Here is a 26,726-nt window from a genome sequence, read left to right as displayed (position 1 = left end):
TGAGAAGTTCGTAAGAAAATCAATCTTAGTTTATGTGAAATTACTCCACCTTAAGATTTCATGATTTTCGCTATGAACTTATCAAATATGGTTATAGTTAAGCAAAGTTGCTATTCCTCAAGTGCAATTCCTCAACAATATCTTATTTAACTTTTTTTTTTTTTTTTTTGAGTAAGTGTTTTGTGAATCTCTAGACCCAGCTCTCTAAACGTTAATGTCAATAAGTTCAGTACTCGCCAAAATATGGAGTTTCGTAGAGCATCTATTATCATTACTGCCCTTATGTACTCCCGAAAAAGGTCTAAGTAAACATGTAATCAATGATCTTTCGGGATACTGTACTGCTGCTGGATCAGCCGACCTGCGTGGTAGTAATTCGTTATTTTATTCGAGGTGCAGAAGGTGGATTTGGTGAACTGAATGTATTTCAATTATGTAACAACATTCCAATCTTGTTTAGCATTGTCTAGTCGTCCATGCTTCCACTATTTGTATGCCTTTTCGTCACTTTCAATTGGGGACTTTTATTTTGAAGTCAACCCGCAAATTCCACTATTGTTGCTAATCGTTATGGTGGTGAGTTTCTCAAACGCGCCGGCCACAGGCATAACTGGTCTGGATTATTTTGTGTCAAGTAGCTACCTACCTAAATCAGACTCCCCTCCTCCGATCTAACTACACATTTTGTATTCCAACGACTTTTCAACTAAACTGGAGTTTATCGTATTTCCTATATTTTGTCTGTGAAAGCTACCTACAGTAGAGAAAGAGACTCCATCTTGCATGTGATTTGGAGGGCGGCTAGCTAGCCAAACTAGTTTGTGTCAGGCGTACTATGGCGAAAGATCTAAAAACGATGTTCGTACGGTGTTGTGGGTATTTGCAAGATCCGCACCATGTAGCATCATTTCAAAAGCTCTGTGGTGTCCAAGGCTCATTCCCAGTCAAACTGGGCAGGAAAGAATGGGAAAATGATTTTTTTGTTAACGGTGCCTGCGTGAAACGCCACCAGGACCAAAGTGGAAACGGCGAGGGACATGTTGGCGGACAGCAAATCGAAGGTCCTCTGCAAAGAAAAAGCGTAACTGCCGGAGAACAACATAACGACTGTTCAAACAAGCTGCAACATGGAACAGCTCTGGTGTCTGGGATAGGGGAGACACCCGAAAAACAGACGGTTTCCCATGAGGGAAACAGACAAAGTAGCGGCTGTAGATTGACTGGGAAGTCATCCAAAGCTGTTGAGAGTGACGGCGAGAATGGGGACTCTAGTGGAAGGGTCAAACCTCTGCGCAGGAACTCACTGACTGGGGATGTAGGCCAGGAGTTTATTATTCAGAATAAGTTCCTATTCTACCTTTTCACATTCGGGTCCGAGCTTGGTAACGAGATGTTCTTCATTGTTTTCTTCCCCTTCCTAATTTGGAATGTAGATGCTTTTGTCAGCCGGCGAATCCTTGTGGTCTGGATTTGGAATCTTTTCCTCGGCCAATCTACCAAAGACATTGTCCGCTGGACGCGACCAGCATCTCCGCCTGTGGTTAAAGTGGAGATGTTTTACAACTCAGAGTACAGTATGCCATCAACGCATGCCATGTCCGGGACCGCCATCCCGTTCTCTCTCTTCCTACTCACGTATGGACGCTGGCAGGTAGGCTATGCATCAAACCTAGCCTATGATCACAATTTTGAAACTATAAGATGTGTTTACAAACAATTTAGTATTTTGGGATTCTGATGTGGTATTGACAGTTGAACTAAACTCATTAAACATTTATCCACCTCATTCTAAAGGCACTGTAAATCTATTCAAAATTGTATCCCAACGCCCACACATTCGGACTGAGCATTTAAGTGGCTCAGGGAAATAAATTATGACCAAATATATTTTTAGTTATATAGAAAAATACACAGTGATTTTTAAAAATGAATAAAGTGATGATTAAAAAAATTGACTGCATGAGGGCTTTAGAATTTCATTACGTTTTGTAATGGAGTGGCAACGGGATACAGCGTTAATGTACCCAATTTGCCCAGGCTAAAAAAAATGATATTTCTGCGCATGTGCATGATTTAAAGAAAAATTGTTGCTGGGTGCTCGGCGGCGACGCCCCCTTCCTTCATCGCCTTTGTCTGTACGTTTGGGTCCTTTCGTGTCAAAAAAAGATACACGTCAAATAACGCAGTTCTATTATACAATGTTGTGTGTAATAAATTTGCACGTGCAATCCAAGCGCCACCGCTACTGTCAGCAGCACTGTCAAAGCTGTACAAAAAGTCTGCAAACACCGGCCACCAACGATGTGTTTACTGTACCGCGTTGGTAATAAAGCATGCTTTATTCGACAGCACCAATACAACCAGCCTGAAAACAATGACCAGTAGAAACTGCAGTCATTTTCATTATTCTTAACAAGGATTCCGGCTAAATCATTGCTAGTGGAATTTGCGGTTTGTTTTCAAAATAAAAGTACATCGTTGAAAGCGATGCAGAAAGTTACAATTGGTGGAATTGTGCCATATTTAGACTAGGTAATGTTGAACAAGGTTGGAATGTGAAGCAATGAAATGGGGTATCAGTCTACTCTGTGACAGCCAACAGAACACAACTGTGAAAAGTTTACGCAAATATTAGTGTTGTAGCTCTGGAAATCACCTTCCCAGTCAGCCTATTGTGTGTATTGACATTCATAGTGCACTGTAAAGCTTTACCTAAGGATTGGAGATCAATGAAATGGGGTATCAGTCTACTCAATACCCAATATATCTTTTCCCAACGTCCTCCTCAGTTATCAGACTCCAAAACATCCACACAGTATTGTTTTTCCTCTGGAATAGTGTTCAATACACATAGGTTGACAAGAACTGTGGCTCAATTCACAGTTGTTTCAGAGTCCCGCAATAAGAGCTACGTTGCACGTTGCTAATGTTCTCTGGGTGTTGCTGACTAGACTGACCCCCCATGCCATTGATCTACAATCCATAGGTAAGGCTGTACAATGAAATAAATATGCCCACAATGCAATTCTAAAGTATGATACATCCAGTGTGATTTCAACAGATTTGACACCTAGCTATGACACCTAGCTATATAGTTAGCTAGTTAACTATAGCAACTGAAACAGATTAAGTCGTTTTGCTATGTTTTTGGGGAAGAACATTCCATGAGCTAGCTAGATCTTTTTTTATGACCAGCACTGTAGGTGCGCGAGACAACTTTACCAGCATCATAGCATACGTATCGATGAGTCGTTGTTACTTATGAAATACGAGTGATACTGTAATCACTGTGAAATAACTACGCAAAAAAATAATGAACGCTTTAAATGATTATTTGACATGTATCTTTTTTGACGCGCAAAGACCCAAACAGCTTTCCATAGTTCGCTGGTGTAGCCTTCAACATTTATGGAATGCCGTAGTTTCAGATTCTCGCAATAAGAGCTACGATGCTAAACTTCTCTGGGTGTCATTGAGTAAGTAGACTGATACCCCCATGTCGTCATCCACAATCCATATGTAAGGCTGTACAGTGAAATAAGTGTGCCCCCAATGCAATTCTAAAGTCTAATACATCAAGTGTGATTTCACATTTTTGTCAAATTGTCTTTTGTTGAATTTATATAACTTTCCAACCTCGTTTAGCATGATTTATTCAATTATGGCATAATTCCACTATTTGTAGTCCTTTGCTTCACTGTCAACAACAGACATTTTTCACTAGTGTGATTCATCTTTATTGTGGCTAGCTTTACATAGGTGGGTCCGACCACCGTTAATCAAATAAGAACTGTCTTATAAATTAGGGGTATTTTAGATAGTTAGCAAGCAAACTATAGGTACTGAAACGGATTATACTGTTTAGCTATGTTTTGGGGAAAGAATATTGTTTGCTTCCATGAGCTTGCTAGCTTTTTTTTAAACGTCTGACTTCAACTGTATATTTTTGGGAATGTTCGTTCAAATCGCTGCGGAATTAATGTTTTATTTCCGCTGTTCAGAAACATGTTCAGCTGCATTAGAAAAATGAATGTGCCTAAAATAACACATGCCCATAATGTGATCTGTATGCTTAGATTTAAGAAAGAGGTTTCCAGAGGGGCGAAACTCCGTAGCCACTGCCTATTCATTAAAAAAAAAAAAAACTGAACGTCTAGAATGAGCTTTATGATACATTTACATAACACTATCAAATTCTATGGCAGCCATGTTAGCTCCTCATTAACATTACATGGGGAATATTTAAACAATGCTTTAACTGAATGTTTAGAATTGGAACAATATTATAAAAGTTGGCTTAACTCTCTAAATATATGGCTCTGGGTACACTTACCCGTAGGATATTAAAAATCAGCTTTTCTGTGTCGGAATGGTTTGGGGGTACCCCAACAACAGAATGCGTGGGTGTATACCGGTCATTAAAGGGGAACTGCACCTGCTTATTTGGCCTCGTTTTTAGCTTGCTCCTCAAATGCTGGATGCCATGACAGAAGCCAACTCTGAGTTGGCTTGGGGGTGTGATTTGATATGTGTGTTTTTTGGGTGTGTCCACCACCAAGACACCCATCTGTCTGATCCTTGCTCACAGAGTGCAAACCAGCTGTGTAACGTGAGCCCCAGTTCGAGGTGGGTGAGGAGAGGGACACAACAGCCATAATGACAGAGGGATTCATGTGATGTGGTTTTATAACAATTCACAGCACATTTAACATTTGCGGGACATGTTTTTTCGGCAATCCCAAAGTTGTCTGTCTGACCGCCTGAACCATTCCAACCGCGCCTCACTTCTCTGTTGGGTCCTGCGGTGATGTAGGGCTCGATTGTGAACACAAGGTAGAGGGTACCTAGCTAGCAAACGTTAGCTAGCCCAAGTGTCGCTTACAGCTCGCTAGCTAGACAAGAAGATCCATGGTCTCTCCCGGTGAAATTGGTTTTGAAAATTATTGTCTCAATACTCTCACCACTTGAGTGTTGTACATAAAGATCACTGTAAACAGTAGTGTCGTTGTAAGGGATTTATTATAGTTAGCTAACTATATGGAAAACAGCAAAAATCTGTCTGACTGCCGACAGTTGTCACTGCAGCGCAAGTGAAAACTACTTAAAAATCCAGGCACCATTTTTTTTCCCCCCGTACTGGATGAAATGTAAAACATGAAATAGTTCCGATTGTGGTCTCAACATTACAATATCATGCATGGAGCTCAGAGATCTGTGAAATTGTGCAATTTAATCACAACTTTGAACCTTTTTCAAATGTTTTTATTTGCCTCCGTTCATTCAGGTTGGTTGCTCAAATTAGCTACTTTTCCAGTGAAAAGAGTGAAACATTTGTGGCTGCTTACTATTGCACAATAGCCTGCTTTTTAATGCTGTATGCTCACTGCTTGTACATTAGCCCCAACAGCCCTCCCCCATATCCTAGCAAGCAATCTTACTGGTTCAGTCGTATCAGGAGAGATGTGTTGTGATGCCCTCTTAATGGGAAAAGTAAGAGTGGCTAATCTCAGAACCAATACGACTGAACATGTGTGATAAGAGAGAGAACAGGCTGTTTCATTATCCCTTGTGTAACTGAGCAACAGACTCAGTTCAGCAGATTTAAAGAGTGTTGATCCAGCGAAAAGAAGCATCTCCCTGCAGTTTTGGGTGAACTGTAGCCTAGTAGCCTAGTCCATGTGATTGGATGTCCAGGCTTCTGTCACAGCCTATCCCCACCATGACATTTCACTCATGATATTGTCATTGGCAATCATCAAAATAAGGCCTTCTACTCCTCTCCATTTTTATGGTTTGATATTATCCGTTTAGTTGACCAATGAGCACAGAAATGGATGCAATTTGCAAAGCCTATTTGGTCGAAATATAGCAAGACATTTGCTTCGATTTCTGATTTACAGTCGGACGGTTTCAGTATCATCTTGGCCCAGAATGGCCAACTCCAGTCCTTGGGGGCCTGATTGGTGTCACTTTTCCCCCAGCCCCAGCTTACACTGCAATAATCAACTAATCATAATCTTCAGTTTAGAATGGAATTAGTTTAATCAGCTATGTTTGCTAGGGATTGGGAAAAGGTGTGACACCACTCCGGCCAGTAAAAAGCATATTATAGCCCGCTTGGAGTTTGCTAAAAGGCTCTGACCATGAGAAACAAGATTCTCTGGTCTGATGAAACCAAGATTGATGTCTTTGGCCTGAATGCCAAGTGTCACGTCTGGAGGAAATCTGGCACCATCCCTATGGTGGTGGCAGCATCATGCTGTGGGGATGTTTTTCAGCAGCAGAGACTGGGAGATTAGGCAGGATCGAGACAAAGATGAACGGCGCAAAGTACAGAGAGATCTTTGACGAAAACCTGCTCCAGAGCGCTCAGACTGGGGCTAAGGTTCACCTTCCGACAGGACAACAACCCTAAGCACACAGCCAAGACAACGTAGGAGTAGCTTCGGGACAAGTCTCGAACAGTTCTGGAGAGACCTGAAAATAGCTGTGCAGCGACGCTCCCCATCCAACCTGACAGAGCTTGAGAGGATCAGCAATGAAGAATGGGAGAAACTACCCAAATACAGGTGTGCCAAGCTTGTAGCGTCATAACCAAGAAGAATTGAGGCAGTAAATTACTGCGTAAAAAGAAAAGGGTCTGAATCCTATTTTTTCTAAAAAACGATTTCATCAATTTAAGAGAATTAATTAACGTAACAAAATGTGGAAAAAGTCATGGGATCTGAATACTTTCTGAATGCACTGTATTGAAGGAGGGTAATTCGTTCCTCCCCAAAGCCCCCAAAAGGTTTGACAACCATCCCCTATTATGGATCGCCCCCATGCCAGTCAATTTAGATCTGTCCCTAACCAGACTCAATAATTATCTTAACGTTACAAACATCTTACCATCCTTCTGCCAAATAATCTTTCTATGGATTACAGTGGGGCTCTGCCTATAAATCTATACCAAATCACTAAAATATTTGACTCATTTCAGAATCTGTTTTTCTTGAAGGGGAACGGAGACAAAAGCAAAGACCTCTTGGGGAAATTCTGCCTTGTCTATGGCATTAAAATGCACGGTTCATTGTTAGTCTGTCCATCAAACATCTGGGTAGGCCTATTCTGATACTTGAAGAGTCTCATTACTGTACCTTTTTGACAATGGGGCTATTCAATCCTGACCCTCGAAGGCATTGTACAACTTGTTTTCTTTTCTTCCTTGTGGTTAGTCTCATAGGTTAATAAATGACTTTCCGTGATTGGCCTGATAGTTCTCCCAACTGGTTTCACCATAGACATTAAAACCAGTAGATAGTCATAGCATTGATGTCATCCACATATTCCTATGTAAAACTCCCAGTGGAGCATGAAACCGGGAATGATTAGAATTTGAAGCTCACCATACTGCTGAATGGCACCAAAAAATCACTAAGGATCATGGTGAAAATGGCCATAACTAGCAAAGGATCATGGTCGATATAGTCGTTTTCATCCTGCCTGAAAGCCTCGTAGCTTGTCAGCCCGTGATTGGTCTATGTCAGCATGTGTGACGACAGGTCGCAGGTCTGAATCACTCTGATTTAATGAATAGCCTAGCCAAATGAATAACCAATAGGCCTATTGCTGTGGCCCTCCAGGACTGTAATTGAATAGCTTTTTACACACTTTAGATAGAACACACTGTACCTGTGACTGATTGGTATTCAGCTTGTTAAGCACAGCTAATATGTATAGGCTGAAGTTTTTAAGTCATGAATGTGAACAATAGTAACCCCCTCCTCTCCCCCCGTTTGTTGCTCTTGCTCACAGTACCCTTTCCTGTTTGGCTTGAGTCTGGCCATCTGCTGGAGTTTCCTCGTCTGTGTAAGCAGAGTCTACATGGGCATGCACTCTGTCCTGGTAAGTCAATAGTATTTTAGACCAAACAAGAACCTTTTCTTGAAATATGAGGGGGTAAAACATGCATTCTAAGAAATGTTTATACATTTGTTGTTGAAGACATTCAAGGTTAACCTGCAATCCAAACCGAATCCATGCTCCGTTTCACGATAGTTCCACCTCGTGGTTTCCGTCTTGCCATGCCTTCATTGAAACACCTTATTCTAAAATAGGATCTCCATGTTAAAATCAATCTACTTTCACCCCTGCTTGTTCAATACAGATGTTCTGTACACAGCAGGGTGATTTGAAAATGATGTGATGTTTTTCATATTGTGTTGTACTGCTTTGGGTGCATGAAAGCACTTAATAAAATAACTATTTATTATTATTATTATAATTATTATTATAACCACCAGACAGAAATGTAGACTATCCTCTGTCCATTTGCTCCAGTGCATAATCAAGCCAGGCTCAAAACATACACTGCCGCTTCAGAAAAAAAAGCCCTGAACCTGACTCGCTTTTCCAATAGTTGGACGTTTACAGGAGTTAACATCGTCTTTTGAATGTCGTGATTATTATTTTTTTATAGCCTTTATGCCTTTTTAAATTCATGCCCCCTTTGACTTTTCCTAAATTACTCTATTTAAAACACTGACGTTGTTAGAATGTCTATCGCTAACATAATTTGTGTTAGGAGGACATGTCACCCCCACCCCGCCTTCACCCAACAGTTGCCTACCCAGCTGATAATGGCCCATCTAAACTATATCAAAGTTAATTTCACACATATAATAATAGATGCAGCCTTAAAACCAGATTAAATTGAGTCTGATGGTTGACAATATTATCAATTGTCAAATTGTGACTGATGAACAGCGCAGCGTGTGGAATTGAAACGGGAAAAACTAAAAGCAAGTCCTTCTACAGAGTCGCATCATTTTGTTGTACGATTTTTAGTCTTTTATAAAACATACACAAACAACATCCTACAAACATCAACTACGTCACACCTGCCCAGACCCACTAGCACATACCCCCATCTCCAAAACCCACATCACTTTCTGCCACATGGCCTGAAACGGCACCATTTTGTTTCTCTCCATAGCCCACGCACATTCAATATATTAAATAATAAATCATTTGATTTTTTCCATTGTTAATGATAGCCGATTTGATTGATTTTCCAAGTTTTTAGGATCTGTTTTTTCAAGATGAGTGATGTAGAGAATTGTCCTACCCATCGGGTTTCTCACTACACCCCCATATACCATATCTTGAAATAGGCAGACTTTCCAGACCTCAAAGCATTCCCAGAAGGCATGGATTTTTCACTCATTATTAGTTTAACACTTAAAAGAAAAATCTACCCAAAACCACTACTATAATTGACAGTGTTAAATAACGCTGTCAGAACAATAATTGTTGTGAACAAATGTTTCATTTTGTCATTATAATAAGGTTGGTAGCAACGTGAAAATCGTTGTGGAAATCTGTTGCAACTCGAGTCGACTACAAAAGCGACAATGCAATGCTCTCTCTATGGGGTAGCTGTAACTACACACAATAATACTAAAGTCAATATCAGCATGTGGAGTAACAGTTTAAGGTGATTTTTACAGCTATCAACTTACGAATCTACAATCCCCCCATTTTTAAAATTTTAAATAACATTATAGGATTTTAGTTTTTGGTCCAAAAATCACCAGGAATTCAGCTATAAATTACTTTCATTTAGGAAATCTGTTCAAATATTCTCACAAATAAAAAAGAGACGTGATCATGTCCCAATGTAATCAAGGTATGAAATGATTTGTATTTGAAAATGACAATCTCTTAGTTGTGGTCATTTTGCAGAGTACAAATTATTATAATTATGTTCCGGCCTCCCGACCATCCGTACTGACAAAAATCAGCCCATGGCGGGATCTAGTTGCCTACCCCTGCTCTACAGCTTGATAATATGCTCAATCAAAGTTTAAGTTGAATTTCCTAGGCTTGTCTTAATCTTATGGCTTAGATCCCGCTAACGGGATTGATATGACAGCCAGTGAAAGTGCAGGGTGCCAAATTACACAATTTTAAAGACAAATTTGTTGTTAATCCCACCACTGTATCTGATTTCAAAAAGGCTTTACGACGAAAGCACACCAAATGATTGTTAGGTCTGCACCTAGTCACAGAAAAACACAGCCATTTTTCCAGCCAAAGAGAGGAGTCACAAAAAGCAGAAATAAAGAAAATTAATCACTAACCTTTGATCTTCATCAGATGACACTCATAGGACTTCATTACACAATACATGTATGTTTTGTTCGATAAAGTTCATATTTATATCCAAAAAATATCAGTTTACATTGGCGCGTTATGTTCAGTAATGTTTTGCTTCCAAAAAAATCAGCCGATTTTGCAGAGAGCCACATCAATTTACAGAAATACTCATTATAAATGTTGATGAAAATACAAGTGTTATGCATGGAACTTTAGATACACTTCTCCTTAATGCAACCGCTGTGTCAGATTTCAAAAAAGCTTTACCGAAAAAGCACAACATGCAATAATCTGAGTACAGCGCTAAGACACAAAAACAAGCCATACAGATATCCACCATGTTGTACAGTCAACAGAAGTCAGAAATACCATTTAAAAATATTCACATACCTTTGATCTTCATCAGAATGCACTCCCATGAATCCCAGTTCCACGAATGTTTGATTTTGTTCGATAAAGTCCATTTATGTCCAAATACCTCCTTTTTATTTGCGCGATTAGTACACAATCCAAACTCACGAGGCGCGGGCAAGTCCAGGCGAAAGTTCAGACGAAAAGTAATGTTTGTAGAAACATGTCAGACGAAGTATAGAATCAGCCTTTAGGATGTTTTTATCATAAATCTTCAATAATGTTTCAACCGGAGAATTCCTTTGTCTGTAGAAATGCAATAGAACGCAGCTAACTCTCACGTGAGCGCGCGTGATCAGCTCATGGCACTCTGCCAGACCCCGGACTCAATCAGCTCTCATTTCCCCCTCCTTCACAGTAGAAGCCTCAAACAAGGTTCTAAAGACTGTTTACATCTAGTGGAAGCCTTAGGAAGTGCAATATGACCCCATAGACACTGTATAGGCAATGACATGGAAAACTACAAACCTCAGATTTCCCACTTCCTGGTTGGATTTTTTTCTCAGGTTTTTGCCTGCCAAATGAGTTCTGTTATACTCACAGACATCATTCAAACAGTTTTACAAACTTCAGAGTTGTCTATCCAAATCTACTAATACTATGCATATATTAGCAACTGGACCTGAGTAGCAGGCAGTTTACTCTGGGCACCTTATTCATCCATTCATCCAAGCTACTCAATACTGCCCCCATCCACGTTAAATTATGTAGATTCATCTTGGCCTCTGTTTCACCAGCCTTTTCCCCAACATTTAGTTTCTCACTACAACAAATGTTGTATAATGGAAATGCACAAATAATTTTGTTGCAGTCTTTCTCATGTCATTCAAACAAGTCTGGTGCTTCATGCTCTAAATGACTCAATTTTCTAGTTCTGCTGTCTGTAAAGAAATGGGTGGGCTGTCGGTTGAGCCTAATGGTTCGACTGGACAGAGCTCAGCTTCATCTCAGTTCACTCGCTTTTTATTGCACGACAAGTTCCACTCGCACGTTTTGCTCAGATCATTGTAGATTGGTGCTGCCAACTGGGTATATGATTAATCAGTTGGCGAGGATGTTTGCCAGCAAGCTAATAATGTGTATAATATCTAACAAGCGGCATGAGCGTAGGAAAACAGGATAAAACGTTGATGCTGATTTCTGACTGAGTTGACAGCAAACTTACATGTCTGCTGCTAGTTTTGAGAACTCACACACACCTCTTCTGCTCCTGCAGCTTGTTGTAGTCTATAAAGCTGCAGAGAGATGATTTTAAGTAGGCCTAGGTTATTGACTACAACCATTTTAAAACATGTTATAACACTTCCGTTTTTCATCATTACCTAGCACCCAAGGTTAAAATAGCACCCAAGGTTAAAATAAGTGATGGGCATTTTGAGTGAGGTGGATCATTCAACACTTTGTCAGTAGGATATCAGTAGGATATCCGGTTTTTCCAAATCAGTCCATCTTGTGACATTTTGACTTCTGAGGTAAAAATGAAAGTCCTTGTGCACACCTATCACTGAAATTGTTCAGTGGAGTTCATGCTTAACCCATTCAAGTATGTGTGTGTGTGTGCAGTCTTTCCAAAGGTAATAAGGTCAAAGTTCAGTTGAGGGCCAACCTCACCATGTTGGATGTCTTATCTGGTATTTTTTTTTTCCTTTTTTCCACCCTGACACTTTGTTTCATATTCAACATCATGACATGGCTCTTGCACAATGTTTACTCTTATCTGTAAAGAACCTTGAACGTTTTCTGAACTTCTCTATAGCTTGATAAGATGCTCAATAAAAAGTTGAATTACTGAGGCTAGGCCTAACCTAAATCATGTAGTAGTGCCTCTTTCACAATCCTTTGCCCCAACATTTAGTTTTCAATCAAAAATATTTTGTATAATGGAAATGTAGCATGAAGTTCATTATTGTAAAGTGATGTGTTTGCCGAGTACTCGGAAAAAACAATTATCATAATGGATATGGAGAATTTTCCAGATGCAATTATAATACACGTGTATTAATAATAAACATTTATTATTATTATTATTATTATTCGTGATCGAAAAATAGATGTTCAGCTGCCAGCACACATCTTTCTCTTGTTGTCAAACAAGTCTGAGGTGGTGCCTGCTCTAAATGCTCAATTGGCTAGTTCTTCTGTCTATAAAGAAATGGGCGGGCTGTAGGTGGATTCTACTACTACAATTTGATAGAGAGCAGCTGTATCTCTGTTAATTCGCACTTCATTGCATGAACATTTCTCATGTTCTGCTCCGATTATTTAGATTGATGCTGCCAACTGGTTCGATGGTCAATCGGTTGACGAGGACATTTTCCAACAAGCTAATAATGTGTATATTTAATTGATAATGCCAGAGAAGCTGTAGTTTGGAGGATATATTGGCATGGGTGTTCATCTTGGGATGGCAAACCTTGCCAATATATCCTCCAAACCATGGCTTCTGGGGTGTTATACACTTTCATACAACGTACCAACCTATTGAAATAATGATTGACATATTTCCATTTAACATTATTTTGATTTAATTTATCCATACTATTTCATCCTTCCATGAGGATCTAGTCCCGAGGTTGCTACCCATGCCAAATGCCGAAATAGCTGCATTTTGTTTTTCTATTGACAGCTCTTTACATACAGTGCCTTCAAAGTATTCACAACACTTGTTTCACATTTTGTTGTTGCAGCCTGAATAAAATATTTATTAAATGTAGATTTTGTATCGCTGATCTATTCTCCATTCTTCATGCCTTGGCTGTGCGAGTAAATAAAATATTAGTCCCATCGGTGTGAGCTGCACAATTTACATGGTCACCTCACTCAAAACACCCTATTTTTTAGGAGGCTAAACCCATGATTTGGTCAAACAGTAAAATAGACACTATCCTCATTCCTTTCACGAAAGTGTCTGCGTGCCCCTGTAGGCTACCCGTTGTGCTGGGGTCTGCTACTGTGTTGAGCCACTCTCCTTTCCCGGGGGAAATAAACGCTCTGGGGAAAATAGTGTTCTGATTGTGTAACATTTTAAAATCCTATTGTGGTGAAGACAAAGCTATCCCGTTGTTATAGTTGAATAAAGAAGGTTATCAGCTTTCTGTAGGTATAATTTGTATTTCTCAGCTCTCAATTTTGAGCTCAATAGCAACTATTTAAAAAAAAAACCCAAGATATTTGATATGGCTTTGAGATACGGAGCATGCAACATGCACTTTGGCCATTGCGATTGCATAGGCCTCATTGGGCGCTAGGCTACAACGACAATGTTTTTTGGGACATCATTTTTTTTTTGTCTGTTCAACTGTCTGACACATTTGGTGAATAAACATGGTTTGAGCTTTTCATAGTTGTCTGTTAGGTTCTAAATAACAGAGTAAAAACTAACAACCACAAACCTACAGGTTCCTTATTGCTATTATAAACTGTTTACCAACCTAGTTAGAGCAGTACATATACAAGTTTTGTCATATCAAGGCTGTCAGCCAATCAGTATTCAGGGCTCGGATAATTTTTTATAAAGCACTGTGAATGGATTTATAAGATACAAAAAATATATATATATATATATATATATATTGCATGACTATAAGAAAAATCATGTGCAGTTCCACCAGGGGAAAATGTTCGTCTGGAGCCCTGACCTAATAGCTTTTTCTTGAGTCATAAAAGTGCATTGAAATGAGTTAGGTGTGTGGCTACTTGGAGACACCAGTTAGACCTCTCATTCAAACCCATGTCATTGTTTTGTCTGATGTTGCACATGCCCCAAATGTTCTATGTATACCATAAAACTTAAATTAATAGCCTGGGCGTTTATTTGTTTAAATCATTGAACACAACAGGTGATTTTTAGTGACAGGCTACTATTTGAGAAAGGTACAGTGGGGCAAAAAAGTATTTAGTCAGCCACCAATTGTGCAAGTTCTCCCACTTAAAAAGATGAGGCCTGTTATTTTCATCATAGGTACACTTCAACTATGACAGACAAAATGAGGGGGAAAAATCCAGAAAATCACATTGTAGGATTTTATGAATTTATTTGCAAATTATGGTGGAAAATAAGTATTTGGTCACCTACAAACAAGCAAGATTTCTGGCTCTCACAGACCTGTAACTTCTTCTATAAGAGGCTCCTCTGTCCTCCACACCTGTATTAATGGCACCTGTTTGAAGTTGTTATCAGTATAAAAGACACCCGTCCACAACCTCAAACAGTCACACTCCAAACTCCACTATGGCCAAGACCAAAGAGCTGTCAGGGGGGACCTAGTGAATGACCTGCAGAGAGCTGGGACCAAAGTAACAAAGCCTACCATCAGTAACACACTACGCCGCCAGGGACTCAAATCCTGCAGTGCCAGACGTGTCCCCCTGCTTAAGCCAGTACATGTCCAGGCCCATCTGAAGTCTGCTAGAGAGCATTTGGATGATTCAGAAGAAGATTGGGAGAATGTCATATGGTCAGATGAAACCAAAATAAAACTTTTGGTAAAAACTCAACTCGTCGTGTTTGGAGGACAAAGAATGCTGAGTTGCATCCAAAGAACACCATACCTACTGTGAAGCATGGGGGTGGAAACATCATGCTTTGTGGCTGTTTTTCTGCAAAGGGACAAGGACAACTTATCGGTGTAAAGGAAAGAATGAATGGGGCCATGTATCGTGAGATTTTGAGTGAAAACCTCCTTCCATCAGCAAGGGCATTGAAGATTAAACGTGGCTGGGTCTTTCAGCATGACAATGATCCCAAACACACCGCCTGGGCAATGAAGGAGTGGCTTCGTAAGAAGCATTTCAAGGTCCTGGAGTGGCCTAGCCGAGATGGCATAGCAGTCTTTTGTCCTCATCTTGTCGTGTCCTGTATATATATATATATTTACAACTTTTTTTCACATACATTTTATTTTTATTTTCCATCAACTCATCTTCAAAACACTCTCCTGCAACCCGCCTCACCAATTTATATTTATAAATAAGTATTATTTACCTCAAATCTGCAATCCTCCAAGAAGCTAGCCAGAAGCTCCAAGAAGCTAGCCAGAAACTAACCAGAAGCTAGCCAGGAGCTAGCTAGAAGCTAATCAGAAGCTAGTTCAGAAGTTAGTTAGCTTCTTTACTGGCAAATCGTTAGTATTCAGCTAACCACGGTTTGTGGTCATCAGCTATCCTTTAGCTCGAAAATCTATCGCCAGTTTTTGTACGGCACGGCTCGGAACGGAACATACCGGACCAATTTTTCTCTCCATGTCCTTGGATTTCAGCTGCTCTCTGTGGACATTCATTCCTGGATCTCACAGCTGGCTGGCTGCTGTCCGTGTGTCTGTCTGCTCCTGAGCTCCGTCAATCACTCCTGGGCTGCAGTCACCTATCCGGACCCGTTTTACCGCCTACGCGGAGCCCCACCGGGCCTTCACAACTGGACTGCCGACGTTATCTACCCGAAGGAGATCCGGCTGGCTCCTCCGTCGCGACGTTACCTGAACGCCCATCTGCGGCCTGCTAACCGTTAGCTGTCTTACCGGCTGCTCTCAGAATAGACAATCGGACAATTTATTTATTTTTATTATTATTATGTTTCTTCTTGGGCCTCTATAACTATATCTATTGTTTTTGTTTTATTTTTGTTGTGTGATTTGGACTAATCCCCTCTACCACACGGAACCCCACTAATCTACTGACGGAACGCAAGAGGTGGCTAACAACAGACCTCCATCCTATGCTAGCTTGCTACCGATGTCCTGGCTAGCTGTCTAAATCGCCATGACACCCAAACCAACCACTCCACTCACTGGACTCTTTTGATCACTCGACTAAGGATGCCTCTCCTTAATGTCAATATGTCTTGTCCATTGCTGTTCTGGTTAGTGTTTATTGGCTTATTTCACTGTAGCGCCTCTAGTCCTGCTCACTATACCTTATCCAATTTATTAGTTCCACCACCCACACATGCAATGACATCTCCTGGTTTCAATGATGTTTCTAGAGACTATATCTCTCTCTTCATCACTCAATACCTAGGTTTACCTCCACTGTATTCACATCCTACCATACCTTTGTCTGTACATTATACCTTGATGCTATTTTATCGCCCCCAGAAACCTCCTTTTACTCTCTGTTCCAGACGTTCTAGACGACCAATTCTTATTGCTTTTAGCCGTACCCTTATTCTTCTCCTCCTATGTTCCTCTGGCGATGTAGAGGTGAATCCAGGCCCTGCAGTGCCTAGCTCCACTCCTATTCCCCAGGCGCTCTCTTTTGATGACTTCTGTAACCGTAATAGCCTTGGTTTCATGCATGTTAACATTAGAAGCCTCCTCCCTAAGTTTGTTCTATTCACTGCTTTAGCACACTCTGCCAACCCGGATGTTCTAGCTGTGTCTGAATCCTGGCTTAGGAAGACCACCAAAAATTCTGAAATTTTAATTCCAAATTACAACATTTTCAGACAAGATAGAACTGCCAAAGGGGGCGGTGTTGCAATCTACTGCAAAGATAGCCTGCAGAGTTCTGTCCGACTATCCAGGTCTGTACCCAAACAATTTGAACTTCTACTTTTAAAAATCCACCTCTCTAAAAACAAGTCTCTCACCGTTGCCGCCTGCTATAGACCACCCTCTGCCCCCAGCTGTGCTCTGGACACCATATGTGAACTGATTGCCCCCCATCTATCTTCAGAGCTCGTGCTGCTAGGCGACCTAAACTGGAACATGCTTAACACCCCAGCCATCCTACAATCTAAACTTGATGCCCTCAATCTCACTCAAATGATCAATGAACCTACCAGGTACCCCCAAAGCCTTAAACACGGGCACCCTCATAGATATCATCCTAACCAACTTCCCTCTAAATACACCTCTGCTGTCTTCAACCAAGATCTCAGCGATCACTGCCTCTTGCCTGCATCCGTAATGGGTCAGCGGTCAAACGACCTCCACTCATCACTGTAAAACGCTCCCTGAAACACTTCAGCGAGCAGGCCTTTCTAATCGACCTGGCCGGGGTATCCTGGAAGGATATTGATCTCATCCCGTCAGTAGAGGATGCCTGGATATTTTTTTTAAATGCCTTCCTAACCATCTTAAATAAACATGCCCCATTCAAGAAATTTAGAACCAGGAACAGATAGGTCTGGGGAGAACCAAGGGCTATGACTGCCCTTAACCAACACAAAAGCATCCTATGGCGTTCTGCATTAGCATCGAACAGCCCCCGTGATATGCAGCTGTTCAGGGAAGCTAGAAACCGTTCTACACAGGCAGTTAGAAAAGCCAAGGCTAGCCTTTTCAAGCAGAAATTTGCTTCCTGCAACACTAACTCAAAAAAGTATTCATTGATCTGGCCAAGGCTTTCGACTCTGTCAACCACCACATCCTCATCGGCAGACTCGACAGCCTTGGTTTCTCAAATGATTGCCTCGCCTGGTTCACCAACTACTTCTCTGATAGAGTTCAGTGTGTCAAATCAGAGGGTCTGCTGTCCGGACCTCTGGCAGTCTCTATGGGGGTGCCACAGGGTTCAATTCTTGGACCGACTCTCTTCTCTGTATACATCAATGAGGTCGCTCTTGCTGCTGGTGAGTCCCTGATCCACCTCTACGCAGACGACACCATTCTGTATACTTCCGGCCCTTCTTTGGACACTGTGTGAACAACCCTCCAGGCAAGCTTCAATGCCATACAACTCTCCTTCCGTGGCCTCCAATTGCTCTTAAATACAAGTAAAACTAAATGCATGCTCTTCAACCGATCGCTACCTGCACCTACCCGCCTGTCCAACATCACTACTCTGGACGGCTCTGACTTAGAATACGTGGACAACTACAAATACTTAGGTGTCTGGTTAGACTGTAAACTCTCCTTCCAGACCCATATCAAACATCTCCAATCCAAAGTTAAATCTAGAATTGGCTTCCTATTTCGCAACAAAGCATCCTTCACTCATGCTGCCAAACATACCCTCGTAAAACTGACCATCCTACCAATCCTCGACTTTGGCGATGTCATTTACAAAATAGCCTCCAATACCCTACTCAACAAATTGGATGCAGTCTATCACAGTGCAATTCGTTTTGTCACCAAAGCCCCATATACTACCCACCATTGCGACCTGTACGCTCTCGTTGGCTGGCCCTCGCTTCATACTCGTCGCCAAACCCACTGGCTCCATGTCATCTACAAGACCCTGCTAGGTAAAGTCCCCCCTTATCTCAGCTCGCTGGTCACCATAGCATCTCCCACCTGTAGCACACGCTCCAGCAGGTATATCTCTAGTCACCCCCAAAACCAATTCTTTCTTTGGCCGCCTCTCCTTCCAGTTCTCTGCTGCCAATGACTGGAATGAACTACAAAAATCTCTGAAACTGGAAACACTTATCTCCCTCACTAGCTTTAAGCACCAACTGTCAGAGCATCTTACAGATTACTGCACCTGTACATAGCCCACCTATAATTTAGCCCAAACAACTACCTCTTTCCCAACTGTATTTAATTTATTTATTTATTTTGCTCCTTTGCACCCCATTATTTTTATTTCTACTTTGCACATTCTTCCATTGCAAAACTACCATTCCAGTCTTTTACTTGCTATATTGTATTTACTTTGCCACCATGGCCTTTTTTGCCTTTACCTCCCTTCTCACCTAATTTGCTCACATTGTATATAGACTTGTTTATACTGTATTATTGACTGTATGTCTGTTTTACTCCATGTGTAACTCTGTGTCGTTGTATCTGTCGAACTGCTTTGCTTTATCTTGGCCATGTCGCAATTGTAAATGAGAACTTGTTCTCAACTTGCCTACCTGGTTAAATAAAGGTGAAATAAAAAAAATAAATAAAAAAAACCCATAGAAAATCTTTGGAGGGAGTTGAAAGTCCGTGTTGCCCAGCAACAGCCCCAAAACATCACTGCTCTAGAGGAGATCTGCATGGAGGAATGGGCCAAAATACCAGCAACAGTGTGTGAAAACCTTGTGAAGACTTTACAGAAAACGTTTGACCTCTGTCATTGCCAACAAAGGGTATATAACAAAGTATTGAGAAACTTTTTTTTATTGACCTAATACTTATTTTCCACCATAATTTTCAAATAAATTCCTTAAAAATCCTAAAATGTGATTTTCTGGATTTTACTTCCTCATTTTGTCTGTCATAGTAGAAGTGTACCTATGATGAAAATTACAGGCCTCTCTCATCTTTTTAATTGGGAGAACTTGCACAATGGGTGGCTGACTAAATACTTTTTTGCCCCACTATCTATTTCCTTAATGCACAAAGCTTTTACTAATTTGCATAGTTAATTGTTTAATTCCAGCATTCACTTCCAGTATTTTCATACATTTCTTTATTTTGTCTAAGTTGCCAAAAAAATAAATACTTTTCCTTGACAGAATAATTATTTTCAGGTGACTTTCAGGTGACTATTTGAGACTCAGCATTTTGTTGAATTATTAAGGTATTGTTATTATGTTATAGAACGTATTGAGTATTTACAGATTTTGTTATCAATAAATTCTGGGGAAAATGTCAATGTAGAATGCACAGAAAGTCAAGTGTAATGTTTGGATTCAGTCTTGTCAGATGGACTGTTGTGTTGATTATCCCTATGCTTTTCATATTTCTTCTGTAAGAAACATGTCAATTTTGCCCTATCCATATATGCCAATTCCCAGAAGTATATAGGGTTAATTGTTACATAGTTCAAATATGTTGTAGACAAAATAATGAAAAGGGATGTATGCTAGCCACAATAAACATAAAAGATTTGTAGGCTACTTCAACACGTACATTGAATGTTGTTCGCTTTTTGCTTGACTTGAAAAACTCGTGACTCGATCACCATCCAGTTGACTACTTTCAAATGGTGGCCGCCCTCAATGGCAGTGTCCATGCTAAAACGGGTTATATCCATGATGGTTCCTCTATTTATCTCCGATATAAAGTTGTTTGTTTGGGTAAGTTTCTAAAATGCCACGTGCCCCCGGATGTCTGGACCATTCTTGATACACCATTCTTGATACACACAGGAAACTGTTGAGCATGAAAAACGTTGCAGTTCCTGGCACTACCATACCCCGTTCAAAGGCACTTGAATATTTAGTTGTTGTTGCCTATTCACCCTCTGAATAGCACACACAATCCATGTCTCAAGGCATATAAAATCCTTATTTGTATTTAACAAGTGACATCAATAAGGGATCACAGCTTTCACCTGGTTTCACTTGGTCAATCTATGTCATGGAAAGAGCATATTTTGTACACTCAGTGTATATCAGTGCATTTCTATCAACCTAACCATTACGAAACTTCTATTAGATCAAATAAGCCTCATTGGCAATGAGAAAAAAAAGTGTCCAAATTCGACACTCATTGACCTCCATACAAAAATTCCTCACTTCATGGGCTATTTTTCGTGAACAATCCTCTGGTATAAATTATAATGGATTTATATATTTTCCACAATCTGCCTTTTTTCTGGCCTGCAAATTGATTTTGACATGGATTTATTTTTAAATTGTGCAGCCCTCTGTTGAATTTCAAAATCCCAATGTGGCCCTTGAGCCAAAATGTTTGCTTAAGGGCGAAAAAAACAAAACAAACAAAACAATCTGTCTATGGTCTGCGGGGGCCCTCTAGCGTCCAGGGGCCCATTTTTCAGTCAGTCAGTCCAAAGTTGACTGAAGAGGATGTGGATTACTTAAGAGAGCTGAGTTCAGGTTTTGGGATCATTGCAAGTTTACAAACTTGATTTTCTGGTTAAAATCCCTTCATTGTATTTCAGATGACTTAATGTCTTTGAGGGAAAGATCAGGGACAATTGAACGGCTAATGACGTTATTTAAATATATTGCATCTGTCTTTTGTCTTGTAATCTCTCACCAAATAGAAAGTAGAGTAAAATGGTGTTTGAACTATTTTGTTGTCATGTCATTTGAACGTGGATTTTTTTTTTCACAGATTAATAGTAGTAGTTGAGAAATAATTCTAGATCCTGTGTGTGTTAAGAGTATAAGGGTGCTTCCAAGGTTGTTGGGTTTCTATCTGTCAGAAAAATCACAATCTATCCATCAACCATGGGCCCCCTCCTTGTTTTTTTTAATGACCAATTTATCCCTTTTACCAAAGAGCACCTTCTAATGACATAGACCTACTATTGTGTACTCTAGCAGCACTTCCCTTCTTTTTTTCCACAAGTTATCCATCAACTAATTGAAGATGTAGTTGTGTTTTTCCCAATAGTTTCTCCCCACCACACTGCTGCGTTGACATGTGTTTAATGTATTTTGGTTTCAAAGCACCCTAATATCCTTTGCCATCTCTGTTTTACAGGAGGTCATCACTGGCTTTCTATACAGCCTGCTGATCCTGGCCGTCTTCCAATCAACGTTGGACCAGATTGACAGTTTCTACCTGACGAGCCACCATGCACCACTAGTCATTGTCATCCTGCACGTAGGCTTAGGCTTCCTGGCGTTCACCCTGGACACATGGAGCACCTCACGGGGTGACACAGCGCAGGCTCTGGGCACTGGGGCCGGGGCTGCCCTGGCCTCCCACCTCAACCACCAGCTGGGCCTGCTGGCTGACCCACCACTTTCCTCCCTGCCCCTGGCACTGCCCCCCCTGAGTGCTGCCCTATTGGCCCGCTCCCTGCTGCGCCTACTGCTTGGGGTGGTAGTCCTGCTTGCCACCCGGGCTGCAATGAAAGCAGCCACCATTCCGCTGGCCTGCCGGGTGTTTGGGCTGCCTGCTGGTGATGTACGGCAGGCACGGCAGCACATGGAAGTTGAGCTATCTTACCGCTACATCGTCTATGGCACTGTGAGCTTCAGCTGCGTCTGTCTGGTTCCCCTCCTCTTCAGCTACCTGAACCTCTCCTGAACAGACTCGATAATCTGCTAATCAGCCTCCACCCCTTGTGCTTAAACAGTACATATGTACAGCAGAGACATGGCCACATGCCTATTATATTATGGTGACCGGGAGACAAAAAAACATGTCAACTCTAAACATGTCCACCAACTTTTTTGTGAGGGGTTGTCTTTTTCATCTCTGTCACCAGTTGTCATGTTGTCAGTCTGTGCCGTTAAAAGTAAGCCCAGCTAGCACATAACGTTCTGAGAACCATATGTTTCTTAGAGCTTGGTGAGAGTGTGGTTGTCTCATGGTTATTTTGCATACAACCTTCCCACAAGTTTCTGGGAATGGGGCATGATAGTTGCTTGGCTTTGAAACATTCTCAGCACATTTAAGGAACTTGATGTCCTGAGATATTTCATTACTATAACAGAAAGTTTCCCAAAAGTTCAAACATGGTTACATTTAAATTTTAGTAAAGTTTTAGGAATGTTCTCCAACTGGTTTGACATTGAGTATGTTCTCAAATAGTTCAGAGAACGTTAAGAACGTTATTCTGTAGGAATTTCAGTACTTCAGCATTACGTTTCCTCATGGTTCTGTTTAAAGCAATGTTCTCAAACTGTTCTAGAATGTTATTTTAAAAAATACATTCCGTTCTCAGCGTGAACAGCATCTTTTAAGTGTGTTCAGGTGTTGGCTGCGCCCTCTAATTGGCCACACCTGATCTTAATGAGTGCTTCTTTCCTTTGAAATGGGTTCAGTTTGAATAGACTAAAATGAACAGCGTTGTATGAGTAAAAAAAAAACATTGCATGCTAGCTCCATCCTGGTGGCGTAGTGGACTAATTCAATGGCTAGAAAACACATATCATATGTTTGAATCTCATTGACGCCATGTCACAAAAAATACATATGTTTGCATGATTTAATGCCTACGCAAATTAATGTCCATGTGTTCTTCCTGTGCTCAGAGTTCAAAACAGTTAAACTAAGCTGGCAGTGTTATTAAAAGTCTTAATGAAACATGTTCTTAGAATGTTATTTAAGTTCAAATCAGAATGTTAATAAAACCTCCTGGAAAACCTTCAGGGAATCGTAGTAAAATGTTCTCAGAACCTCTCCTACCTAAAAATGTTCACTTCTGTTCTCAGAATGTTTAAGAAATGTTGTGTTTTACTGGTCAGGAAATGTATGGCTTCATTCCCAGAACCAATAGGAAACCAAAAACGTGTGTTCCCACAACTTCCAATGAACCAAACGTGCTAGCTGGGAGGTGTTTGTTTTATATCAGCCAAAATCCATCTCCTCTTGATTACGCTCTGCTCCCAACAGAAGACCCTTGAATAGAAACACAGATACTGGCCCCAGTTTTTTTCAAAACATTTAAGCCAGATCAAAACGATCCTGTGTTCAATTCTGCTCCCCGTTCAGATATCGTCCCTCATTTTTGTATGTAGGTTTATGAAGAAACTGAAGCAAATCTCTAACATATCACATGTGCTACAACAAAGATCATGTTATATGAGCCCATGAGATTTGGGTCAACTTTTTAAAAAAATTGTGTATCTTTCTAAAATTAAGGGGAACAAAGTTGATTGTGGAAACAGGAATGAGACAAAATATCCCCTCTGTGCCGTATAGGCCCTTATCCTGCTCAGTACATCAATATTATTTACCCTTGAAACAATAAACTGGACTCAATTCCAACCCCTACAAGTGCAGTTTGATGTCATTTCAGTTACCATTTTCCCTTGAATATATATTTTTGTTCATAGGAACATACCACAAAAATGTCACCTTAGCATTTGAGAGAGACCATGCCCCTCCTGGATGTTTTTTTCCCTCAGAAATATGTGAGATTTGCAACTTGCAAGTGGAAGGATATTATACTCACTGTGATCTCAAGGCATGATTATTGGGGCATTAATCTAATGTGATTACAATGGCTGTGTTTACACACAAAGCCTAATAAGATGTTTTTATTTAATATTCAATCCTTTTTGTTTGACTGTCCACATTGCACATACACATTGACCCTGCCTTTGAAATAGCACACAGACACTGATTATTTAGTGTCACTGTTCCTTTCTATCGTTTGTTGTTTGTTTTTCTCTGCTATGTCTTTAGCTAAACCTCTTTGGTCTTATTTATAATGTAGACTACTGTAACAGTTTTGCGATATCTCTGACGGGCTGACATGCTTGCAACCAAGATCAGTATTTGTTCCTATCTTGACACTGAGAATGACACAAAAAAATCAGTTGAGAGCAAAACAATCTGAACATCCAGACTCCGGTCACATGCAGAGCATTGGACATGTATAGGATTTTAGTACCACTGCAGAGCATTGGACATGTATAGGATTGTAGTACCACATACAAATGTGGTACTAAATTGGAACTCAAAAGATCAGGGACCTCGTTTATAAAACATTCTTTTGCACATATTTGATTGTACATTTAGCTTACGATGAAATCCACAACAGATTATTTAAAAACCTTGAAATGTGCGTACCTCTAAGTTAGCAACAGACCATGCTTACAACTGTATTCCAAGCAAGACGTCATTTCGCTCCTTTGGACAAATGGAGGTGCATGCCATAGGTTAACTGTAAGGACGTTGATCTAAGGATTTGTGGTCTACGAATAAATATCATTATTATTATTATTGTTATGGTTATATTAAGACAAACAGGAAAATCAAATTGTTGTCCACTTCATGAAACAATTTGGTGAGTTGGTGAAAGCACAGTATGGGAAAATGATGTTTATTTTTATCGTAATAGTATTGCAAGATCATTCTTGTCTGTTCTTACATGACAAGCTTAAATCTGTAGGTCCAAATGCAACCAATATTAGCCACCATATTACCACAAGGTGATCTCTCGTTAAACCATCAATTCACACTAAGATCACCCGCACAGGGATCTCAAATGCTTTCAACATTTCCTGATCCCTTAAAGTCGAGCTTCGAGCTCGGTCGGTGTGATGTTAGTCTGCTTTCGCCCCAAAATGGTTTAATTTTTTTCTCGACAGGGTATTATTTGTGGTATACACCTGGTCATTGAGCAGACCAAGCGCAGATGTACCTATTTGACAATCACTCCGTACAACTGAAATAAACTATTTCCTCGTTTTCCATGCAAAATCTACTGTTGCAAGTTACCCTACACATTTTACGAATGGAAAACCCATGTGTACATACTTTAACATCTCCAATTCATGTAATTATTTAACAACAAATTGTCTTAATACTGTATGGGCATTTCTTATCAAGAGGATGAATTAAAATATCCCAGAACTGTCCACCTCTAAAATGTGTAATTAAATCAAGACAATCACAATTGAGTGAATATAATCTGTTTTCATTAAATTGTTGTCAAATAAAGTTGTCAGATTACTTTTTAAATTCTAATTATGTTGATGTTAAATGAAATATTCTTACAATGAATTACCAGCTTTGCAATTTTCAATGTTCCTAATGGGTACATTTTTTATTGGGGTTGGGAGTAGAGAACCTAGACGACACTGTCTGGTATCAAACTGACTTGACACGATAACAACGGGAGATAAACTAACATACAGTTGAAGTCGGAAGTTTACATAAACTTAGGTTGGTGTCATTAACTCGTTTTTCAACCAATCCACAAATTTCTTAACAAACTACAGTTTTGGCAAGTCGGTTAGGACATCTACTTTGTGCATGATATAAGTAATTTTTCAGCAATTGTTTAGACAGATTATTTCATTTATAAATTACTATCACAATCACAGTGGGTCAGAAGTTTACATACACTAAGTTGACTGTTCCTTTAAACCGCTTGGAAATGTCCAGAAAACGATTTCATGGCTTTAGAAGCTTCTGATGGGCTAATTGACATCATTTGAGTTAATTGGAGGTGTACCTGTGGATATATTTCAAGGCCTACCGTCAAACTCAGTACCTATTTGCTTGACATCATGGGAAAACCAAAAGAAATCAGCCAAGACCTCAGAAAAACAATTGTAGGCCTCCACAAGTCTGGTTCATCCTTGGGAGCAATTTCCAAATGCCTGAAGGTACCACATTCATCTGTACAAACAATAGTATGACGCAGCCGTCATACCGCTCAGGAAGGAGACGTGTTCTGTCTGCTAGAGATTAACGTACTTTGCCGCGAAAAGTGCAAATCAATCCCAGAACAACAGCAAAGGACCTTGTGAAGATGCTGGAGGAAACCGGTACAAAAATGTCTATATCCACAGAAAAACGGATCCTATATCGACATAACCTGAAAGGCTGCTCAGCAAGGAAGAAGCCACTCCTCCAAAACCGCCATAT

The 26,726-nt window shown here is 40.3% G+C and overlaps 1 protein-coding gene across 5 annotated transcripts; it reads left to right on the top strand.

Moving 5' to 3' along the window:
* Positions 1 to 356: 356 nt before the first annotated feature.
* sgpp1a (sphingosine-1-phosphate phosphatase 1a) lies at positions 357 to 25,426 on the top strand. 5 transcript variants are annotated; one of them, XM_035794023.2, is made up of 4 exons: positions 1,168 to 1,315; positions 1,434 to 1,651; positions 7,798 to 7,887; positions 21,876 to 25,426. In XM_035794023.2, the coding sequence occupies exons 2-4, from the start codon at positions 1,553 to 1,555 to the stop codon at positions 22,425 to 22,427; spliced, it is 741 nt and encodes a 246-aa protein (XP_035649916.1). In that variant the 5' UTR covers positions 1,168 to 1,315; positions 1,434 to 1,552; the 3' UTR covers positions 22,428 to 25,426. The 5 variants fall into 5 exon arrangements, with proteins under 5 accessions (XP_035649915.1, XP_035649916.1, XP_052326822.1 ...); XM_035794022.2 differs by having other exon boundaries at positions 357 to 1,651; XM_052470862.1 differs by lacking the exons at positions 1,168 to 1,315; positions 1,434 to 1,651 and adding an exon at positions 3,083 to 3,476.
* The last annotated feature ends 1,300 nt before the right edge of the window (positions 25,427 to 26,726 follow it).

This window comes from Oncorhynchus keta, chromosome 19 (genome assembly GCF_023373465.1).
Source record: "Oncorhynchus keta strain PuntledgeMale-10-30-2019 chromosome 19, Oket_V2, whole genome shotgun sequence".
Taxonomy (NCBI): domain Eukaryota; kingdom Metazoa; phylum Chordata; class Actinopteri; order Salmoniformes; family Salmonidae; genus Oncorhynchus; species Oncorhynchus keta.
Note: the sequence above shows the minus strand (reverse complement) of the source record. Positions and strands in the feature narration are given on the sequence as shown.